Source organism: Callorhinus ursinus, unplaced genomic scaffold (genome assembly GCF_003265705.2).
Source record: "Callorhinus ursinus isolate GAN/ISIS: 27379988/994484 unplaced genomic scaffold, GSC_fseal_2.0 scaffold9, whole genome shotgun sequence".
NCBI lineage: Eukaryota > Metazoa > Chordata > Mammalia > Carnivora > Otariidae > Callorhinus > Callorhinus ursinus.
This window is the reverse complement of record NW_027397071.1, coordinates 63,924,573-63,941,550: the sequence shown is the minus strand read 5'-3', so window position 1 is coordinate 63,941,550 and position 16,978 is coordinate 63,924,573. Positions and strand designations below refer to the sequence as shown.

At 48.8% G+C, this 16,978-nt stretch overlaps 2 protein-coding genes across 7 annotated transcripts in view; one reads left to right on the top strand and one right to left on the bottom strand.

Annotated features, from left to right (window-relative positions):
* The window catches only part of SLC5A9 (solute carrier family 5 member 9), a 24,078-nt gene extending 14,629 nt beyond the window's left edge, over nt 1-9,449 (top strand). For 5 of the 6 annotated variants that reach the window (XM_073896790.1, XM_025871873.2, XM_073896788.1 and 2 more), the window contains 3 exons: nt 389-604; nt 3,292-3,451; nt 6,795-8,140. In XM_073896790.1, coding sequence (XP_073752891.1) covers nt 389-604; nt 3,292-3,451; nt 6,795-7,003 — 585 coding nt within the window. In that variant the 3' untranslated portion in view covers nt 7,004-8,140. Of the gene's footprint in view, nt 1-388; nt 605-3,291; nt 3,452-6,794; nt 8,141-9,377 lie in introns of those variants that run through there. The other variant, XR_012379489.1, reaches the window with a different exon arrangement.
* On the bottom strand, nt 9,290-16,978 carry LOC112823990 (uncharacterized). Its single transcript, XM_073896025.1, has 3 exons — nt 15,961-16,978; nt 13,503-13,573; nt 9,290-9,439 (listed from the first exon to the last, which is right to left on the bottom strand). The coding sequence occupies exons 1-3, from the start codon at nt 16,976-16,978 to the stop codon at nt 9,290-9,292; spliced, it is 1,239 nt and encodes a 412-aa protein (XP_073752126.1).

Below are 16,978 nucleotides of genomic sequence, written 5' to 3'. Positions count from 1 at the left end.
TATTCTGATTTTTTATTTATTATAACAGAAAATCAGGATGGGGGATCTTGGTTTTCCCCGCTCATTACAAAACCATATTCCATTCTAGTTGAATACTAAGCATCTATACTTAGTATATACTAATTTCTCTTATCATTGCACATGAGAAAACTCCAAGCCAGTGAGGTTGAGTCTCTATTTCAATCATTCTGGAACAGAGCCAGGATCCAAATCCTTGTCTGTCTGACTCTGGAGCCTGTGCCCTCCCCAGGGCACCACTCTGCCTGCCTTTAAGTTCAGACAAAGCCTCAGCATTAACAGGGAGCTCACTAAGGTGGGCCTGCAAACCCTGTAACAGACCGTGGCTTTGAGCTTGCTCGGGCCTCCCATGTCTACCCTCTCTCCACAGGGAGCCTTCTGGGGCCTCATGTTTGGCCTGGCTGTGGGGCTTCTGCGCATGATCCTGGAGTTCTCATACCCCGTGCCAGCCTGTGGGGAGGTGGACCAGAGGCCGGCTGTGCTGAAGGACTTCCACTACCTCTACTTTGCCCTCCTGCTCTGTGGGCTCACTGCCATCGTCATTGTAGCCGTCAGCCTCTGTACCACTCCCATCCCTGAGGAAAAGGCAAGTGGAGTGCTTGCGCTGGGGCTCCTCAAAACGCTGTCCCTACCCCCGGGGCCTGGGATTCTACCACTGAGTTTCATTCCAGTGGGTTGTCTCCTCTGTGGCCATACACACGTCCTTGGGACGGGGAGCTCACTGGACTATTCAATCCCAGGTGAAAAGTAATTCTCTCAATTGGAAAATTACTCAGGGAGCACCTCCTGCGTGCCAGGCACTGTGCTAGGGTTACAAAGATGAATGGTCCCTGCCAGCGACTTTTGGGGACAGACACCAACGCCGACAGTTACTCTACCAAAAGAAAGTGCAGAAGGACCAAGCTCAAAGGGAGGGGCTGAGCACAGGGGGGGCAGTCACCCCTGCGGGGCTGCAGAGGGTTCCCCGACAAGGTCACTTCGAGCTGGCCCTAGGGGAAGGAGGAAGGATTCGTTGGCCAGTCAAGAAACAGGTAGATGAGAAAAGACACAGCGTCCCCCAGAGCAAGTGCTCCCCTCTCCCATGCTGACAGATTTTCCAGTCCTCAGTCATGGAAGCTGTCTTTTGAAACCTCTCATCTTTACATCATGGGCGGTCATGACAGGGCACTGCCATCTGCGTGGCTTCAACAACTGAAGTTTATTTTCTCACAGTTCTGGAGGCATGAAGTCTGAGATCAAGGTGTTGGCAGAGTTGTTTCCCCCGAGGCCCCTCCTTGGCTTGCAGATGTCTGTCTTCGCCTCTCTGTCGTCACCCCGTCTTCCCCTGAGTGTCTGTGTCCTAATCGCCTCTTCTTAAAAGGACACCAGTTGTATTGCATTAGGATCACTCTAACGTCCTCATTTAACCTTAATTACCACTTTAAAGGCCTCATCTGCACATATAGTCACATTCTGAAGTACTGGAGGTTAGGACATACGAATTGGGAGGGGGTAGAATTCAGCCCATAACAGAGCCCGTGCCAGAAACTAGTCCCTGGAACATTGGGTGGAAGGCATTACTAACATCCCTTATCTGTATGGTGCTGGAGAGTTTGCAAAACCACTCTAGACCCTTGATGTCACTAATTCCTCCTACAAACAGAGGAGCCAAGAGAGGCGGGTCTCTCTGGTGGCTCGCTCCAGAAGTGATCTCTCCCCACTGCTTGAATCCTCAGCTTCTCCGTTGTCTGCTGCCTCACTCCCATACAGAAGTGTCTCCCACTCGAAACCCCCTCCCCGGACCCCGGCCCTCCCTAGTTACGCTGCCTCCCGCTGGGCTCCTCAACAGCCGACTTTGCAGGGTGATCACTCGCAGCCTTCACTTCCCGCCTCTTGTCTCCTTCTCATCCAGTCTGGCTGATGTCCCCCCTTTCCCCGAAATTGCTTTCACCAAGACCCCAATAACCTTCTTGTTGCTAGAAATTAACGAACATTCCACCATCTTCATCCTCAGTGAGTTCTGAGGAGAACCAGCCACCACGGACCACTTCCTGCATCCCGAAGACCTCTCTTCTGCTCACGTCCATGACACATGTCCCTCCAGTTTGGTTTTCAGTGTCCCTTAGGGTCCCACCTATGACCTAAAACCCTTCTCACCCCACACTGTCATTGAGCTGTCCTATCCATACCCGGGAACTCAACAATCCTCTACAGGAAGATGAAACTCCGTTCTCTCTCTCTCGCCCAAGATTCAAACCCAAATCCAGCTGCCTCCCATGACATAAAGAGACACCACCCATACACGGCTAATGACACATTGTGTAAGGATGAAGTCACACTAAGAGGCACTTTCAAGTGGAGAAGCAGTCTGGGCTCTCCTGAGACCGTACAAAGACATAGCTGGAAGCCAGCGGAAGGGTCCTGGAGGATGGCCGCTCACCCTGGGCTGCTGGACATGCCTGTAGGAATTTGGCGGCAGGGCAGGGGATACCTGGGCCAATATGTAACCAAGAGCTGCTGGGCCAGGAAAAGAGCTTTTTGGAAAGTCCAGAGTTCAGATAGTCCTGGTTGGGTCCAACCAATTTCAGCTAGAGAACTTGCTGGATTTTCTGCTGCGCCACCAAAATGGGAGAGGAGAGAAAGCCACCAGGGCTGTCCAGGGGACGTGGGCTTGCTGCTCTGTCCCTGGACATCTCCACTCTGTGGCAGCAGGCTCTGCAGGCACTCTGTAGGCAGACTCTTCGAGCTCGTCCGCCACCCACCTGATGGTCCAAGGCAGGAACCTAAGAGCCATGTTCGCTTCTCCCTCACCCGAAGACCACACCCTTCTCCTCCCCCAGATGCTCTGTATTTCTTGCTCTGCTGTTCCAACAGCCTCCAGCTTGAATCCCTTCAATTCACTCCAAGAGATCTTTCTAAATCCCACAACTTAGAGTCTCTTCCTTTTGTCTAAAGTCTGCAGGGGCTCTCCATTGCCTATGAGTTTCTTCTTCCAAGGTAGGGTTGTGGAAGCCTTCTGTCATGGGGCACCTGCCTCTCTGTCTGGCTTCTTCCCTCCCAGGCTATGAGCGTAGAGCCTGGAGCAGGTGCTCAGGGGGAGCAGGTACTCAGGGGGCGCAGCTTTTCAAAGGAAGGGGCATTTGGGCTCAGAGCCAGGCCTCCTGACTCGGTCCTGTGCCTGTTCCTCATGCTCCTCACTGCTCTGTTGGCCTCCTGTGAAGGGGAGTCCTCTTGTTCCACAGTAAGACTACCCCCAAGGGTACCCAAGTCAAGCAGTATTTTCTTTCCCTCCAGCTTGCTCGCCTGACGTGGTGGACACGGAACGGTCCCCACCCTAAGCTGGAGAAGGAGGCCCCGGAGGGCACGCCAGGGACATCAGAGATGCCATCTGGGGTGAGCCCTCCAGGAGGTGGAGGGAGAGAGAGCTCCAGCCAGGGCCAGGACCAGCATGGAGGTAGGCTGGGGGCATGCTGGGGGGCACACATCACAGAAGAGTAATGGGGATGCCATGTCATGGGGCCCCAGAGACCCTCCTTTGGGGCTTCCTGGGGATGGGGTCTCTGAGGGATGCCAAAAAAAAAAAAAAATGACCGTTCCTCCCTTCCCGCATGGCTATTAAACTATTTGAGAAATAAGACAAATAAGGAAGGCAGATAGGAGCCAAAATATAGGTAGAGAGATTTTGTTTGTATCTGTGGGGAGGTGCGTTTCCTTATGGTGAAGCCCGGTGTTAGACAGAGGTGCCCATCAGCCACCTACCCCTGTGACCCCAACATTGACAAGGAGGAGGGAGGGACACAACCAAGCATGTCCCCTCCATGCTTCCCAAATCTACCAGGAGGGGAGAGTCCCCTCTCTTCCCCTGGGTTGAATGAGTCTAAGGGCAGAAAAAAGAGTGTTACACTGAGTTCCCTCCAGATAGAAGGAAACATGAGGCACATCAAAGAAACTGGCCCCCACTTTATTATTTACTTATTTCCCACAGGGCTTAAAAATTCTGCCTAAGGTCACAGAGACGCATGGCTGTCCCTCACGGGATAAGAGCAGCCCTGGGTCCATACAGTTCTGTCCATCTTCATAAGGTTCCTCCAGCCTGACAGCCATTCCTATGGATATCGTCCTTGAGCTGCTGATGGGCCACATACGTTTTGCCTCATAGAGGTTCTTGCATGTGTTAGAATAGTACCTCAGTGAGATGTACTCCAAGGCCACACAGTCTCTAAAGTTGAAAATTGGCATAAGACATGTTTCTGCTTTGGACATAATGCAACTATAACCTTCCTACAGTGTGATTAAACACCCATGTTAGAATAGTCTGATATAATGACATTATAGAGATTTCCTAAATTATAAAATTCCTAAGGGAAAATTATAGTCAAAAAAGTTAAATCAGGTGGCAAGTTAAAGCCCCAAATCAATTTCTCTTGCACTCGGGAATTAATAACTTAATGACATTTAAGTCCTAAATTTACTTCCTGCCTCAGTTAGAGGGAACCCCACCACCTGGGTAGAGTTGGGGTGCCTTTGTCAGCTGCCTCCTCCTTCAGGGCCTCAACAATGTCTTAGTTCCATTCCCAGCCTCTGGTGTCCACACTTTTAATAACTCATGTAAGTCAAGAGCATAGGTAAGGTCGTCAAAGTGCCTGTTGTCGGACCGGAACAGGTCCCTCATCTTTGCCAGGTTCGCGGTGGGCGGGGGGGGGGGGCTTTTGCTCCCCTGAGGCCTGAGAAATTGCCCACCTTTCTTGACTCCCTCCACTTTGCTAAGGCCCTGCCTAGAGAAGCAGCCAGGTGCCTAGAGTTAATAACATCATAAGCTCCAGCATCCCACCAAGATCGAACACTCCCATCTTCTTGCCCAAGCTGCAGCAATTAAAAGCCAGTGGTCCACTATAAAAAGCTATGCGTAATGGAGAATGTAACCCTTTACAAACTTCCAAGGTCAAAACCCACATAGGCTGACTTCAGAAAGCACCACTAAAGCTCAAAGTCAACATCGTCCCCCGACCCCTGTCTAATCAATTGCCCCAATAGTTCCAGTGTGTTTTGCTTTGCACAATGTGACCCCTTGTCTCTTTTTCAAACTTTGTGGTCCATGCACCAGATGAGGTCTCAAAACAGTTTCGCCCCGCATCATGGCAAGAACCAGGTCTTGCCCCTATAAAATGTATGGCAGGGAGGAATCGCAGGCCCTTCTAGGGAGGTAGATCCAAGGGAAGAAAGGGACGGGAGAAGCTAGGAAGGTAGCTTCAGTGGGAGGAGGAAGGGCACCACTCGCGCTGTCCCGGCGGAACCCCAGCACGAGATAGACGGCCATGATCGTTGCGGCTTTCCCTGGCCGGCCCCGTGCCGCAGGGCAGAGCCTATCCCTTGAGAAGCAGAGAAACTTCTGCTCCCTGTGGGGGGCTTGCTCCCCACAAGACGAAGGAGCACTTCCCACTCCTATAAGGCAGCCTCTGGAATCCCCCTCTCAAAAGGTCTACAGGCAGATGAAGTCTCATCCGTGTTGTCCTCAGGTTAAATAGTGAAACTGCCCTGAGGCAGGCCAGTGCGGAGTGGGAAAGTGGTTCCCAGTGTAGTTTTGTGTCCTAAAAAAAAAAAAAAAGATGAAAAATATTTTAAGGACAGCCGAATAGATCTAAAAGAAGTGTACACATCCAGGTTGTAGACAGACTTAGATGGACTGGGTCACCAATAACCACCTAGGGACTTCTGAGCCTCGGAATTTGCACGTGACGCCCCGTGCATCATCTGCTTCTGAGGGCAGCCCTGAGAATCAGAAGAGAGTTCTTGGATAGGCTTGTAAAATGCTAAGACCTAGTATACTTGAAATGCCACACGCCTGGTATTGCTTAGTGCAGCCTTGTCGCTGTGTGACCTCAAGCAGGTCCCTTCCTTTCTCTGAGCCTTTTCCCTCCTGGGTAAGGAGGGAGCAGGACCAGATGGTCTCTTCATGGGACCAGAGATTGCACTCTGTGGTCACACTGAGCATACCAGGTACCAAGTTCCAAAGTCATTAAGATAATAAAGCATTTCCAGTGGGTTCTGTCCAACCTCAATGAAATATTTATTTTAATATGCTGTCTGCTAATGCAAAAAAAAACCCAACTTTAAAAATACTTTATTACTTTCTTTAAGCTTAGTTTTTAAAGAACTGAGCTACTCTTTAACCTCAAAACAGCCCCATCCTGGTGCTGGGGAGCCAGGTCCGCACCGGCTCAGTCTCATGCACGTTTGGAACCTTATAGTCCCCAGAGCCTCTCCCCTGCTGCTCCAGCATGGGTCACTTTTCAAAATGCTAGCAAATGTCCATTCTTATCTGATGCTCAAAGCAACCTGGAGAAGAACCAAGCATCACGGTTAACCTGTTTGAGAGAGAAGCTGCAGCTCGGAGAAGCCGAGTGGGTGACATGCACAGGACCTCAGGCAGGCCAGTGCGGAGTGGGAAAGTGGTTCCCAGCCACCCTGGGAGAGATCGTGCCCCGCTCCATCTCATGCTCTGAATCGGGATGAGCCCCATCATCCTCACCCCGTCCCCAGTCCCCACTACCTGCATCACTGACAGGCTCTGCTGGATGACTGGACGCTGGGGCCAGATCTCTGTCCCAGTCCCCGCTGGGTGCCCAGTCTGTAAGCTCCCAGCAAGGCCCAGTGCCACCTGCCTTGTTTTCTGTGCTCCCCCACCACCCTGCCTTCCGTGTCTCACCAGCTCCCCCTCCCCTGCCCCCTGTCACTCCCCTGTCTGCCACCTGGCCTCACCTCCCCTTCTGCTTCCCTTCCCCCGCTGTGGTCCTCAGCCCCGCGCAGGCGGTGGGGCAGGCTGCTGTGGGACTGGTTCTGCGGGCTGGCTGGCAGCCCCGAGCCTGCGCTGAGCCCCGAGGAGATGGCCGCACGCCAGCGGAAGCTGACCAGCATTGCCGAGGAGCCGCTCTGGAGAAGCGTCTGCGATGTCAATGCCATCCTGCTGCTGGCCATCAACATCTTCCTCTGGGGCTATTTTGCCTGACTCCGCAGACCTGGCTTCAGTGGAGACAGAGTAAACTGGACTGGAGCTGGGCCCATCCATCATGCTGTGAAAACCGGGGACCACTGAGGCTGAGACGGCAGGAGCCCCTGCCCCAACCTGCACACTGGCCACGTGGGGAAAGGGAGACCAGAGAGGGCTCTGGGTTTGCTCAGGGCCACACAGCAGGACTCGCACCCAGGTCTTCTGATTCCAGCTCTTTTTCCATTATACTGCCTTATGTTCCTACCTCAGAAACACAGTTTCCACCCTCTTGGTGCTTCCATTTAGGAGCTTTTACTATACATGTATTTTGAGGCTTAAAAAAGTGGAAGATATAAGAAAAGGGTTGCAAAAACATTGCAAAAGTCCAAGTGCATCTTTGCTCACCTGTATCCCTTCCCTCCGCCCTTTGTCCTCTCCTCCCTCCCTCGTTCCCAACCCCTAGTCATCTATTTCCGGCAGGCACCGACCCAGGAGGGCCTTTACTTCCACTGTCGGACCCCAGGGAGTGAGGGACCAGGGTGGAATGTAAGCATGGTGACAGATGGTGTTTGGGCAGGGAGCTCTGGGGGGCTCTCCTTGGTGCCACTCAAATTCTGCCCCTTCCCACCATCACTTCTGAACACATGTGGAGTTTCCACTGCCTTGAGGCATTTAATGTACTTGCCACAACTGGGTCAGGATCCCACACCCTCTGGACCTGCCTCTGTGACAGTACCAATCACTGTCCCGTGATGTTTATCTCCCCGGCTAGGCTGGGTACTCCAAGGGGCAAGGACAAAAGACCAAGGGCCACGTCCCAAGTGACTATGTACCCAGAAAGTAACAGCGTCCAATAAATGGTGAATTAGTAATTCCCTAAGGTCCTGGAAGGCTTCGCGTGGCGGCTGGCTGGGTAGTGACTTGGGGGGCCAGCTGGCAGGGAGGAGCCCCCTCCAGCTGGAGTGTGCACACCATGCCTCAGATGTCTGGAAAGGGACCACAGCCCTGCCCCGTTGCCAAGGACACAGTGAGACGGTCCCTTCCTTTCTGTCTCGTGTCTAGGCTGCCCCTACTCTCATCTGACCCTCTTCGATGCTACCTCTGATCATCACTCACTGTAAGTGACTACAAATAAAATTCTCGTCCTTTAAGGCTTAAACACAGCTGATTCTATGAACGCTTCCTGTTGCTGCTGCCTCCACATTTCCGTGTCCCCTGACCCTTGACCTCATCGGTGTCACCTCACTTGGCCGTACTTTCCTCACTGTTGCCTACTGACCGTTACTGGGAACTCAGCTTTTCCCCCTCATTTTACCCAAAACCATTCCCTTGAAGCATTTGCGTGCAACCAAATGTACTGAGGGTTTGGGGAGGGAAAGAATCTTAAACCACAGAAGCACAATTTAAAATTAAGTACTGAACATCCCTATATTCGAAAGATTCTAGCAGCCTATGAGAGTTCCCCACGGGCCTCTGAGTCTCTAACCTCCTGCCGTCTGCCCTGCGGTGCCCACTCCCCTCCGCAGACTCTACTGTCCTGCAGGGCCTCCACCGCAGTGTCCCCTCTCTGTGATGCGAGCCTGTCTGGGTCCAGACCTCTGTCCTTTCAGCCAGAGATGCGTGGGCATGCTATCAAAGGTAGTAGGGCCATGAGACAGGTAGCCACTCTCGTTCTCTACTCTCTTTGCCTGGTTGGTTCCTACTTATTCCTTACCTGGCCGTAAAAATTCTACACATCCTAAGGGAAGCCATATTTCCCAGTGATGACCTTACTATGATCAGCTGTCTTCCAAAGCAGCTAAGTCCCCAGCACACAGCATAGAGTCTCATGGTCCCCTGACTTTACCTTTGAAGAAAATGTCAGAGTGACCTATCTGTATAATGATGCCAGGAATATTCATCTCATCTCCTAGATTGTAAGCTCCCCAACCGAGTCACCATTTGCACCCAAATGCAAAGGTACCTGGCACGGGATGTATGCTAAAAAGAATGTGTTATATGAATAAGTGAAAGAATAAATTAATGAACGAGAGAAAGAGCATCCTTATCAGAGCAAACCAAATGTTCAAAACACAGAGGTGGGGGAAAACCAGGACACAATCAGGAAACAAAAAGTAGTTTAAAATATCTGCATTGGCAAGGCCCCCACTAACCCATCTGGCTTCTTCATGCAAGTGAGCAAAAAGTGCCTTTCCTTCTTGGTGTGGGTCCCCTTGCCAGGGCTCATGGGTGGCTGTGTTTCTGCCCCTACACGCCCTCCTGGCCAGATGCACTTGTGCAGGGCACCACCTGCACATCCAGATGTCATAGCCCCGCTGCGTTGGGGAGTGGCGAGGGAGGTAAGTGGGGGCTAGCTTGTGCTAAACCCGGAACTTCATTATTTCTTTCCCAGATCACCGCACCAGCCTCTTGACGGTCATCCATCTCTGTGTTCAAGCTCTCTTTCAATTCACCCTATTACCGGAGCAAGAATGATCTTTGTAAAATGTAAATCTTGTGTTGCCCATCCGTGTAAGATTCTCTACAGTGTTTCCTAGCCCAGCAGGGGGCCCTATAAAAACTGCCAGCAATACCCTCAGGGTTTAGTCTTTCGGACCCCTTCTCTACTGCAGCCAAAGAGAGGCTGTTCTGTACAGTGGTTAAGAGGGGGGACTTGGAAGCCTGACCTTCTGGAACCTTCTGGTTCTGCCCCTTGCTAACTACACGATCCCAGGAAAGTTGCTTAACCTCTCTGATTCCTTTCGACAAATTGGAGATATTAATTATAGCTACTGCAGAGAGTTGTTGAGGGGATTCAAGGAGGTAATTAATATAAAGTATTCTAAACAGTGCCTGGCACATAAAGTCGTAATTAAACTCAATAAACATTAGCTATTATAACTACTAATAGTAGAGCTGAGATGGGCGCACAGGAGGCTCGACACTACGTCATCCTATTATTTCAGAGCTCGCACAACATGCTATCAGAACAAAGCAGGGGAGTGATTAATTTTTCCTGAGGAATCAGGAAAGGGCATAACAGAAAAACTCATACTGGAGCTGGACTTTGGAAGATGAGTTGGAGTTTTCTAGGACAAGTCATGCAGGGCAGAGGGACTGCATGACAAAGGAGGTAAGGGGCAAAAGTGCATGGTACGTTCCCATAAAATAGGGATACTATTTGCTCATTTGCAAATATTGACCCTACATATTTAATCTCCCTTTATAAATCATGTTTCATTTCAGCCTCTCAGCTCGAAGGCAGAGAGCTCTGAGGTTAATTGCGCAGAGACAGGAGTGAAATCTGCATCTGACCACTGACGCAGAGGCGGCCCAGCCCCGCTCATATCTCCCAGGCCAGCACCAGCGCTGTTTGCTGGGTGACTTTCTGCAGAAAGCCCTACGGCTCTGTGCTGAGAGCTTTCTCTGGTTGCAGAAAAATGCTTTGCTGCCTGCACAGAGCAGGCTGGAAGTGGCGGGGGGTGGGGGGGGGGGGGTAGTTAAGAGCTTGGGAACAGCGCTCAACCAACAACAAACAAGAGTTGGTGAAAGAGCTAGGAGGCTTGTTGTGAACCATTTCCAGAGCTTCTCGGGGGCTTGAGCCCCAGTTGCCCACAGCGTTAACCTGCCCACGAATAAATAGCTGCCTTCCCTGTGAGGAAATGCTGTCTCATTTCCTCACGTTCCTGCTAGGATCCTGGGATCACCTGACAAATAAGCTACTTGCACCTGCTTTTACGTGCTACTTCTGGGAAACCAAACTCAGTCTTTTGAGACTCAAAAGTCCTTGTGACCAAGCTTAATTTTGCTACTACTTGCTTTGTGAGCACCCCCTGCCCCCACCATACCTCAGTTTCTTCATCCTTAATAAGAGTGGGGGGGGGAGCTGCAGAGATTTGAATTAGCTGAGATGAAATCAGGAGTCCTCTAATGCTAACACGGCATGCTTCTGACTTGAGCCCAGCTCTGTCCGGGGGCGGGGCGGGGGGGGCAGTGGAGGAGGGGTACAGGGAAAGCTGCACACTGGTACACTGGAGCGGAAACAGCACAAAGAGAGAAACACTGAAAAGTAGTTTTTGGGGAATTGAAATGGATTTGCCATGAGCAATAATGACATGAATTTGCTGCTTTGGACTATAAAAGGGTGATGTTTAAAAACAAATCGTACTCTTAAAAATACCATGAAGAAACATTTTTAAAAGTGATTTGTAATTGAGCTTGGACCACAAAAGCACTCAATTTAATATGTGAGGTTCATGACTATGTCCCTGAGTGTGAGAGTTCACATCAGTTAGAAGGCAGTGGAAACTGCTGGGAGCCCAGGCAAAACAGGGTCAGTTTTCCATTAAACTACAACTAGTGTCTCTCTCGACTTCCAGCACTAAGTAAGATGGCTGTAATTTCTTCTTTTCTCCAGGGTGAAAAGTTGGGAGAACTTTAAAGGTTATATATAAATATAAATCCTGGAGACTTAAATTGAGCTAGTAACAGTTTACTTTCATATTTAAAAACCAAATCTCAGCTTTAGCTCAGACTCACAAAGTAGAAATGTCAGATTTGTTACTGTGGTCTTACATAAAATCCACAACTTTCACTTAAAGAGGAAAGAAAACCCCCACCATTTTACCTTATCCCCTGAATAGAATACAAAAGCCTGATCCGGCTCTCTGAGTGGTTTGTATGTAAATTTTAGAATGATGTCCCTTCAGAAAAAGAAGGATCCTCAGGCATCAGCTAGCTCAGCCCTCCTTTGCCTTTGCCCCTCAGGCCAGGTCATACTTTCTCTGATCAGCCTTTTCTATGAGTAAGGCTCACCAGCCTCTGCTTGTATGCCTCCAGTGACGGGGAACTGCTTACCTCTGAGCCGGAAGCCACCATTGGACTACACGGACAATTAGAAAGTTCTTTCTTTTACTGCCTAAGCTCTGCATCCCTGCATTTCCAACCACGTACACAAACAAACCCAACACTGAAAATAACTCAAATGAATCATTTACTCCAAAATTACATCCTCACTGTTGGTGATTTATTCTTAAAAGAATAATTCACAAAACTGGGAACTCCCTGTAGAAGGGCAGAATAATCTGGAAGGAGAAGTACATGAAGACTAAAGGAACCGGCCATTTTAGACCACTCACCATTGCTTTATAAAGACAATTCCACATCAATCACTTCGTGTAGCTCTCAGTACCACTCTAGGATGTTGAATTATTTACAAATGAAGAAGCAAACTCAGAGGGAGAGTGAGGTGCCCCAGCCCCGTCACTCAGTAGTGGCAGTGGTCTTCGAGCCCAGAGATGGGACTCTGCTGCATCACCCCACCACCCTGCTCACATATGCAGCATTCTTTGTGGATGGTACTAGCTTCCAGGCACACGGAACAGATGTGCAAAGAATTGACAGTCCAAGCAGAGGTCAATCTAACAAAAAAGGCAGGCAAGTATGTTATTGCAGTACATTGCAGTAAGGACTGAAAGTAGAGGTAGGAACAGAATACTTTGGGGAAATAGAGAAAAGAGAAACAAACTACCTGGCAGAGTTGGGGAGGTATGTTCACAGATGTGACATTTAATTTGGATTTTGAATGGTGAGTAGAGATTTCTGTGCAGAAAAAATGGAATGTATTATATTCCAGGCAGAAGAAACAGCACAAAACAAGACAAGTTGGTGCTAGGGCACAGCACGTTTGGGGTAGAGTGAGGTGCTTGGTGTGGCTGGAGCATCAGATGTGAAGGAGTATAAAGCAGACCAGCTTGGAGAAACAGGCAATGCTAAGGCCACGGAATACCACTAGAAATTGAGCGCCATGATGTAGCCGAGAATGGGATAGGGTCAGGGAGGGTGAGGAAAGGGCAACGGATATATCCAAGGAGGATCTTACTGTTTGTTCCGGAAGAAAGAGAAGAAATCAAAGGATCAGAGGCTGTTAAGGGATGGCTGTTTATGGGATTGTTGCAGTATCAATGCAAGAAAGGAAAGAAATAAGGAAGAGTCCCCAGCAGATGAATGGATAAACAAAAATGTCTATACACACAATGGAAACCTTTGTAGGTTTCCTGTAAAAAGAGTAGGTTTCCTGTAAAAAGAGTAACCTTTTTAACATAAAAAGGTATGAGATTCTGATATATACTACAACATGGATGGACCTTGAAAACATTATGCTTAGTGAGATAAGCCAGTCACACAAGGACAAATGTATGATTTCACGTATATGAGATGCCTAGAACACGCAGATTCGCAGAGACACAAAGTAGACTAGAGGTTCCCAGGGGGTGGGGAGAGGGGGAAGGAAAGAATATTGTTTAATGGATATGGAGTTTATGTTGAGGACGATGAAAAAGTTTGGGGTAGAGATGGTGGGGAAGGGTACCCAGCATCGCGAATATACTTAATGTCACTGAATTTTACAGTTACAAATGGCTAAAATTATATTGTTGTACATATTTACACAATAAAAATAAGGATTGGTGGATGGATGGATGGATGGATATATGCTAAAGCAAATACAGTAAAGTGATGAGTTCAGATTTGAGCATACTGTTGCTGAGGTACCTGTGAGATATCCCGTTGGAATTGCCTGAGAGCTATTTGTGTCTGCGGGTCTGGAGCCTGCGGAAGATCAGTGCTGTGAGCTGTAAAACGTCCTTATAATTCCTGCTTGGGGGAAACACAGCCGGCCTCACGGAGCTAGTACTGGATCTATGCTTTTGTGTTGGGGGGTGGGGGAGGGTGCTGCCCAGTGGTTAAGTAGTTTTTGGGTAGTGAGTCACTTGAGACTTTACTTTGTTGGGGTAAACTGGGAAAGGGAGAAGTTGGAGCTTCTCTCTGTCCAGTGAGGCTTCTGGAACTGGTTTGGATCGCGTATGTGACAACCGAATTTGGAGGTGGGGAGAGGCGAGGACAGGAAGGACATGCCCCAGCTGCTGGCAGTTCTGTTGGGAGGCAGGCAGCCTTCAACCTGCAGCCTCACCAGGGACTGGCCCAGCAGGCAGAGCCACCTTGTCCGAGGTCCAACCCTTCCCGGGGCAGCCCACATCCAATGACTAATAGGTATAAAGGCACAGTCATTTTGGCCTAATGTGAGACCTGATGGGTCATGTTAGCTCAACAGCCCCCTGGGGTTGGCCAAGGCTGCTAGTAGGCCCACATCGCAGCTCAGCCTCTCCCTAGCCCAATCCTGTGTCCTTCCTTCCACTGGTGTGGACCCAGGGCACTCCCTATTAAACATCTTGCACTCTGAATGCCAGGCTCAGAGTCTGATTCCAACCTGTGACTAATCAAGCTCCTTTTTCTTTTCTTTTTTTTTTTTTTTTTTAGTTTAAAGAGAGAGAACAAGAGAGAGAAAGTGAGTGGGGGGAGGGGCAGAGGGAGAGAATCTTCAAGCAGATTTCCCACTGAGCACAGAGCCCAGTGCAGGGCGGGCTTGTTCTCACAACCCTGGGATTAGGACCTGAGCCGAAACCAAGCGTCGGATGCTTAAGTGACTGAGCCCCCCAGGCGCCCCTGACCAAGCTCCTTTGACTTTACCTAGTCGTGGTCCTTGCTATAATCACAAACTCTGCTGATTCCACCTCTGAAGACAGACCCTAACCTCTGCCTTCTCTATGTAGACTGGTGAGTAGCTAAGGGCTGTGTTCTGTTTTACAAGACAGACTGTTAACAGGCTTCAATTAATCCAGTTGGACAAGTAACAAAAAGACTCTCATGTGTTCAGCAAATAGTTCCATCCTAGCTGCCCCAAACACCCCCACAGCAAAAGCCATTAAACCTTGTGTGTTTTATTTTCTCTTTCCAGCAACCCTGAAGTGTTTGCTGACATTTGAAGTCTGGTAATAATCATTGTCCCCTAGCCATGTTTCTGAATCTTCAGGCAAATTCATGGCTGTCCCATTTTCTGAGTCGGATGTTCTACTCAACTAATCCATTCTAAACAGCCTTGCTCCTGGATATAAAAGGAAATGATAAAAACAAACATCTTTAAATCTCAGGGTCCAAAATTACACTAGAAAAAGTTCCCAAAGGAAACACTGGATGGTCACAGAAGACAGGTTTTTATTAATAAAAATAAATATATTTTGACACTTCTATACATTCGCATGAATCAAATGAACCAAGACTGGGGACAAAAGATTGATCATTCAAAGCCTCTTAGAGGGATTTAATTTTTTGTTTTGTTTTGCTCTTGGTCGAAGCCCAGAATATTACGCAAAGTGCATCTTGCATTGTACTCAAATAAATCTCAGAATACATAGCTGACTTAACAAGGATAGGGATGCGTAAACCTTTATAAATAAAAAAGACTTCAAAGAGATTCATTCCTTAACATTGCAGCAGCCTGCTTAACAATAGCGAAAGTTTGCTGAGCACATAGTGCCAGCCGCTAGGCTAAGTATTTATATGTATTACCTTGTTGAATCCTCCCAACCCACCTGAGATAGGTAGGAACTCGGTGTGCAAGCAATGTGAAGGATGCCTCCCTCCTACAGTTGGGCAACATGCAACCCTGGGCCAGGCATTACTTTCTTTTTTTCAGATGAGAAAATGGAGGCAAAAAAAATGATTTGTCCCCTTGCCACCAACTCACACTATCGGTGCGTGATTCCGAGAGGGCCGGAAGCAGGCTGACTTGACTAAGCCAGGGCTCTTACCATGCTACCCTGCACTTTCTCCTCTGCTCGAAGGCACAGAGCTCACTGCCACAGGCTAGGTAGGCCAGGCAGTGTCATCTCTTTTATGATGTCCTCCTTGTCCTTAGCTGTTCTCGCTGCCTGTACAATCCTGCTGCACATCTCTGCCCGCTCAAAACCCATGCATCCTTTAAGGCCCAGCTCAAATGTCAAAATTTTCCCTGGACCATTTCTTCTTGTAGCAGAATTAACCAGATTCTCCCTTTGTCTTCACAGTAGTCTGTACCTAGACTTTTTTTTTTATTAAAACACAATATTTTATAAATATTCTCTGCTGTGTGGATTTTCTGATGAAAGTGAGAAGTCTACATTCTGAAGAACACTTATCACACTCATCATGTGTATTGGATTTATCACCAGTATGGACTCTCTGATGAACTTGCAAACGTGAACTTTTACTAAAGCCCTTACCACAGTCAAAACATTTGTAGGGTTTATCTCCCGTATGGACTCTCCAATGGGCTTGAAGATGTGAGGTCTGATTGAAGCTCTTACCACACATGCCACATTTATAGGGTTTCTCTCCTGTGTGGATCCTCTGATGAACATGAAGATATGAGTTCCAGATGAAGCCTTTCCCACATTCTTCACATTTGTAGGGTTTCTCCCCAGTATGGACTCTCTGATGGGCTTGAAGATGGGAGCTCCAACTGAAACCCTTCCCACACATATCACACTTGTAGGGTTTCTTTCCAGTGTGGACTCTCTGATGGTCTTGAAGATGTGAACTCTGACAAAAGCCCTTACCACATGTCTCACATTTGTATGGCTTCTCTCCTGTGTGGACTCTCTGATGGACCTGAAGATGTGAAACCTGAGTGAAGCCCTTACCACATGTCTCACATTTGTATGGTTTTTCTCCTGTGTGGACTCGCTGATGGACCTGAAGATGTGAAACCTGAGTGAAGTACTTACCACATGTGGCACACTTGTATGGTTTTTCTCCTGTGTGGACTCGCTGATGGGCCTGAAGATGGGAATTCCAGCTGAAGTTCTTATCACACACATCACATTTATATGGCTTCTCTCCAGGGTGGATTCTCCGATGGGCTTGAAGATTTGAGGCCTTACTGAAGTCCTTCCCACATACCTCACATTTATATGGTTTCTCTCCAGGGTGAACTCTCTGATGAGGACCAGGATTCTGATTAACTAGCCTGTCACATGCCTCCCATTTGTAGGTTTTATCTCTAGGGTGGGCTCTCTGATGGGCTTGAAGTTGTGATGTCTGATTGAAGCCTTTATCACACATCTCACATTTAGAGGATTTCTCTCCAGTGTCGTCTATACTGTATTTTGTTTTTCCACGATAGAAGAGTAACAGCAT